At 36.4% G+C, this 5,299-nt stretch overlaps 1 protein-coding gene across 1 annotated transcript; it reads right to left on the minus strand.

Moving 5' to 3' along the window:
- Positions 1-1,349: 1,349 nt before the first annotated feature.
- tmem174 (transmembrane protein 174) lies at positions 1,350-4,803 on the minus strand. The gene is made up of 2 exons (XM_015388367.1): positions 4,175-4,803; positions 1,350-1,573 (listed from the first exon to the last, which is right to left on the minus strand). The coding sequence occupies exons 1-2, from the start codon at positions 4,759-4,761 to the stop codon at positions 1,459-1,461; spliced, it is 702 nt and encodes a 233-aa protein (XP_015243853.1). The 5' UTR covers positions 4,762-4,803; the 3' UTR covers positions 1,350-1,458.
- Between the last annotated feature and the right edge of the window lie 496 nt (positions 4,804-5,299).

Genomic DNA, 5,299 nt, shown 5'->3' on the forward strand with positions numbered 1-5,299 from the left:
ACAGAGTTAATATCCTTCAGCACATTCTGGAATACCTTCAAAAATTGTCTCCAAATTCGAAAATGGGGCAATAATGGGCCTTGTTGGCCACCCGCATTTTACTGTGCTGTAAAAATAATGGAAGTCATATTGAGCTGCGGTCTCTGATGTGCACAGCCAAACGGTTCAATACCAGGAGGAGGGCTTGAAATATGAATTCCTTACCTATTTGTTTTTAACTGAACAGGAATAAGGGTCTATCCTGAATTTTATTTTTTTTACTTGGTATAAAACAGAATTTAATAAATGAACAAACTTGACTGGGTCCTTTCGAAAAATATATCAGCTGATTATTACTAAACACACTATTTAAAAAGACTTGTGATACTTTTCATATAAATCCTATTCTATATATGCAGCCTAACGTTTAACGACTAAACTGACAAAATAAATAATTAAAAGAGTGTAAAGGAGTTATTAGGATAAAAAAAAAAAACATTTATTTTTTTTTACTTGCAATTTGATTTAGAACAAACACAGCAACAGATTTACTATAATATTTACTGTAGAAAAACAATAACTGCAAAAATAGAATAACATGTTATCATATCTGACAATATCTTTAATTCAGCCTTTATTTTTTAATTAATCAATTGTGACGTTATATTTTTCAGCAGAAATATATATTTTTAAACCCCCCTGGGAAATTTCCTGGTTCAAAAAAAAAAGGGTCAAACTAATTTTAGTAAATTTGGTTTTGTTTGGACAAACCACCTGACATGACCTCTGTGAGAGGATTTGCTCAGTGTTTCTGCCCCCGTGTGGTGCAGTGACATTTTGACTCACCGTGTAGACTAGAGTTTACTATTTGGACAGAGGTTAGGTTTTTTTAAGAGGTTAAAAAAAATAAATAAATAAAATTAACAATCTGAGGAAAACATAAAAATGTTCACTCAAATTAGGTAGAATTTACTTTTGAAAAAAAGTCTCACTGTTATTAATTAATGAGGAAACAAAATAAGATTAGATTCTATCACAAAAGGCCAAAAATGAAAACCATGGCTATTATATATAGTCCTTTTTAAACAATCTTTCACAAGCTTTCATGTACGATTGTGCACTGACAGACAGAAAGCACAAAATAAATGTGTATGTTTTAAATATTACTGTTTTGGAGCCTATTTTGTTGATACGTCTCATTTTTATGAGCTTTTCAAAAAGCAGTCCTCATCTATGGGGATTTTATGTCTTTATACTTTATGGCATTTTTTATGACGGTGTGGAAAAAATCAACAGTAGTTTCCATTGTGCTCCTGTGAAGCAATACTCAACAAATGATTTATTAAAAAGATGTCATATACAGCACAGAATCTATTTCACATAAAAAATTGAAAAAAAAAAAGGATTTTTTGGCTTTTAACAAGAAAAAGAAAGAATGTCATCAGCGTAATGCTTGACGTCAACAAGAGATTGTTTGCCTTATGCTGAATTGTGTGTCGTAGAGGAAGGGTAAATGTCCTCATAGGCAGGTGGTTGACAACAGGTGGACTCTTTCCCGTCTAGGCGTCCTCTTTCACTTTTCATCTTCTGTACTCTAAATTAAAAAAAAAAGAATCAGAAACATCAGATCTCAGACAGGCTGGAAGTCAAGACAGAAAAAAACTGGCAAACATCCAAATGTTTACAGGCTCAATTGGTTATGCTTCAACCCTGCCGGCCTTTCAAAGAAAACACAGAGGTGGAGCAATTTCTCCCCTGACGATTCTTCTATTTGGCATTAACTCCTGGAAACACAGTAAAACACAGGTCAGGAGTTGAGAAAAGCAGTCACTGGGCTGGCATGCTCGTGAGATCCAGGCTGCAGCTTTTAGTCAACGCAGGTTAACTGCATTACTCTCGCTGTCTGTTTGTGTTAAAGAGATCTGCTTTGCCTGGAGACCTGCTGGGAGTAATTGACTAAAAGCAATAAAAGAAAGTGAAAACCAGGAATGCAGCTTTGTGTTTATAGCTAAAAAGTCTGTCTGCAGTCTGTTTGATTGGACTTCAAATAGACGGTTCTGCAATTAGTAAAATAAATACTGTGCCTTGGATTTTGCCGAAGGAACAGGTGGGAAAATATAACTTTTTAATTCCCTTTCAAAAACTTTTTCCCTTTAACAAATACATACGGAATAAATGTCTATGATATAATCTCACATCCCAGAGGACTGATGATTCTAAGAAATGTCTGCTATTTTGGGTCTAATTGTCCCCATATTCCAGTGATGCAAAGTTTATTTGAAGATATGGCTGAGGTAATATTTGATTATTTTACTACCTTTTTAAAATTACAGACACAGACTTCATCTACAGAACATAACACACTATATGAGAAGCCCCAAACCACAAAGACATACTTAAAGCTGATTTGCATGATGTTTCCATGCATGGCAAATGAAAGTTCCTCTATGCTTAATAGCACTCTCCTAATTCTTTAGCACATTTAGTCTTTTGTGCATGTACATGACCTTGCAAAAGGTTTCACATGTTGCCATGCCGACAAAATCTGACAACACAGGTTTTAGCCATGCACTCCACTTAGGTGGCTTTTGTGTTACTTTTAACACCTACAGAGTTGGAAACATTTCTGGTTCAGATAACATTTGGCCTCACTCCAAATTATTGTAAAATTTACTATATAGCTTCTTTCTTGGAATTTTACTCCTATTTACAAAATTGAGATGACCCTTTCAGAGACTGGTAGGAAATCAACACCATATAGAGTAAAAGTTACACTGCATGGATGTAAAATTTACACTTATTATTACCTTCAACACTTGAGCAGATTTACAGTCAGTATAGTTGTATAGTTATAGTTGTATAGTTACTAGTATAGTAAGATAAATAATCCATTTAGAGTTAAATGGATTCACTCTGAATTTTTAACACCCATTTTTTTGCTGTGAGGTAGAAATCACACAGCCATTTTTGGAGAGGGGTAAGCAAACAAGTAGCAGAAAGTGCTCTGGTCACAAGGACCTTGATTGATAGAAACTGTTTTTTTTTTTTTACAATATGCAAATAACTGCAGTGTGTGTGGCAGTCTTCTTCATCATGGAACACGGTGTTGGCAGCATCAGAATGTGGGGATAACATTTTTTAGGAACAAAAACACATGTCTGAGCTGAATAGAAGCTCAATGCATTGTTGCTTTCATTTGTAAGTCAGCTTTAAAGCCAACTTAGTCATAAATAAATAAATAAATATTAAAGAGTAAACTAAATTAAACAAGAATTAAAAAGCCACACCTTTAACTCATACAAACGCCAAATGTAATCTTCTTCCAAATTAAGGGCCAAAAAAACTACATAAGTATTAAACAATAAGATTTAAATCATTACATGTCACATGAACACCTATTCAAGCTTTTATCACTGCCAATAAAAACTATTGCAAAACAGCACAAACATCAATTTTTCACTCTGCTGAAAATAACCCCGTAAGAAGCAAGAAAAAAGGTTTAAGCCTGGGGCAGAAATTGACCCTTTATTAGAACCACAGCCCTAATCATACAGTCACAGCTAGAATAGAGTAGTTTTTAGATTATTTTATTACGGCAGTCAAAGTACAGACCTCGACCTATGAAGAATCAATGGGACGATCTATAGGGCCAGTACACAGATACTCTACCCCAAGGGTCACCAACGTGGTGCCTATGGATGCCAAGGGTTTCTCAGGGGCCTCATGGGATGCCCACAGCATCTTCTGAAAATAGCACAACTCACCAGTGGGCTAAGATTGAAATTTTGTTTTATTCTGTTGCCCTTTTTTTAATAATCATTTATAGAGCATTTCATTATTTTAATCATACAGAGCATTTAAGCATTTATAGAGATTTCAAAATGACAATAAAGAAAATTAGGAGTTAAAATAAAACAAAAAAATATGTTTATAATGTATGAAAGGTGAACGCTGATCCTTCCTTCCTTCCTTCCTTCCTTCCTTCCTTCCTTCCTTCCTTCCTTCCTTCCTTCCTTCCTTCACTCTGTTTTTTCAGGTACTATTCTATGCCAATTTATTTTAGTCTTAACATAATATACTATGCATGTCAATACAAGGACTAAACCTTTAAAAGCCTTCATAGGTTATGGATACTAAATGATAGGCTTTGGATGAAAAGTTTAGGTTAATATATGAAAGGGAAATGTTGTCCTACCTGCCTCTCTGGCCTGCTTCTCTGCAGTGAGGTGTGCTGGATTCTGCAGTCAAAGTTGCGTTGTCCAAGCAGTAAAGAGCTTCATACGACGGAAGCGCTGAGTTATTGCCACCCACAGAGCAGCCAGGCTGGGGGTCGTTTTCTTGTTGTGTTTCCTGAATGACAAAGTTATAAGCAGGTGGAATACACAGCATGGTTGCATTGCCCTGCAACATGACCGACTGGTTCATGGAATGAACCACGACTGGATGTCCCCTTGAGTTTTGTTCCCTCACAGGTATAACATAAACCTCCTCCTCCTGTCGTCTGCAAGGCCAGCAGGAGACCAAAGTAAACTTGCACACACTGGTAAGCATGAAGGTACCTCCGACTGAGATCAGGATGGGGCCTAGAAGTTGGGTCCACTGAAAGCTCTGGTGGGCTTCGAAGTGCTGCCAACCCATGGCAGTGAAGGTGACACCTACCATCGCCAGAAAGACACCGGACAACAGCAGAGCAGCTCCTGTTTTCTCACCCTCTAGCCAACTGTCAAATGGATGTGGATGAGAAGCGGTACTGGTGGTCTCCACAGCCCTTTGTCCCAACATGGCGGTCTAGTAATCTTGGAGGCTTTCTTGGTGTATGAGTTCATCTAACTTCAGTGTCTGAATCAGGGACACACTGTCTCCCATGGTGATCAACAAAATGAACTGAATGAACACTGAATAACTCTGTGAACCTCAAGCCAATAAGTTACAAATTAACCTTTACTGGCATATTGTTGGTTAAATGAAAATAGACTTCACACACTCATTGATAACGGGACTGAACAAGGCCAGTGCCTCCTGTCTGAAAATGCATGCATATATATGACATAGTGTTGGTAATCTACTGAAAATGGATGCATTAATGATGACTTCAAAATGAAGTACAGTAGTATTACTGGTGGCAATTTACACTTGCATCCTCATGCATTTTTGTTGGTCACTTTCTTTGTTTTAAGACTTTTAATTATTGCTCTAACTTTTTAAACTATTATGTTAATTTAAGAAAAATAGTACTTTTTTTACTTATAAAAACAGTTTTGAGTCTAACACTGCACTTACTGGGTTTCTGAGCATCCAAATTCCCAAAATGTGACACATT

Source organism: Cyprinodon variegatus, unplaced genomic scaffold, assembly GCF_000732505.1.
Source record: "Cyprinodon variegatus isolate N-32 unplaced genomic scaffold, C_variegatus-1.0 Scaffold421, whole genome shotgun sequence".
In the NCBI taxonomy this organism is placed as follows: domain Eukaryota; kingdom Metazoa; phylum Chordata; class Actinopteri; order Cyprinodontiformes; family Cyprinodontidae; genus Cyprinodon; species Cyprinodon variegatus.

What these genes read in the sequence shown, in the direction of transcription:
- tmem174 (XM_015388367.1), bottom strand. Translation starts at nt 4,761, where the DNA reads ATGTTGGGACAAAGGGCTGTGGAGACCACCAGTACCGCTTCTCATCCA. An exon ending in GAAGCAGGCCAGAGAGGCAG is followed by an intron (nt 1,574 to 4,174) that starts GTAGGACAACAT and finishes TTTTTAATTTAG; the next exon opens with AGTACAGAAGATGAAAAGTG.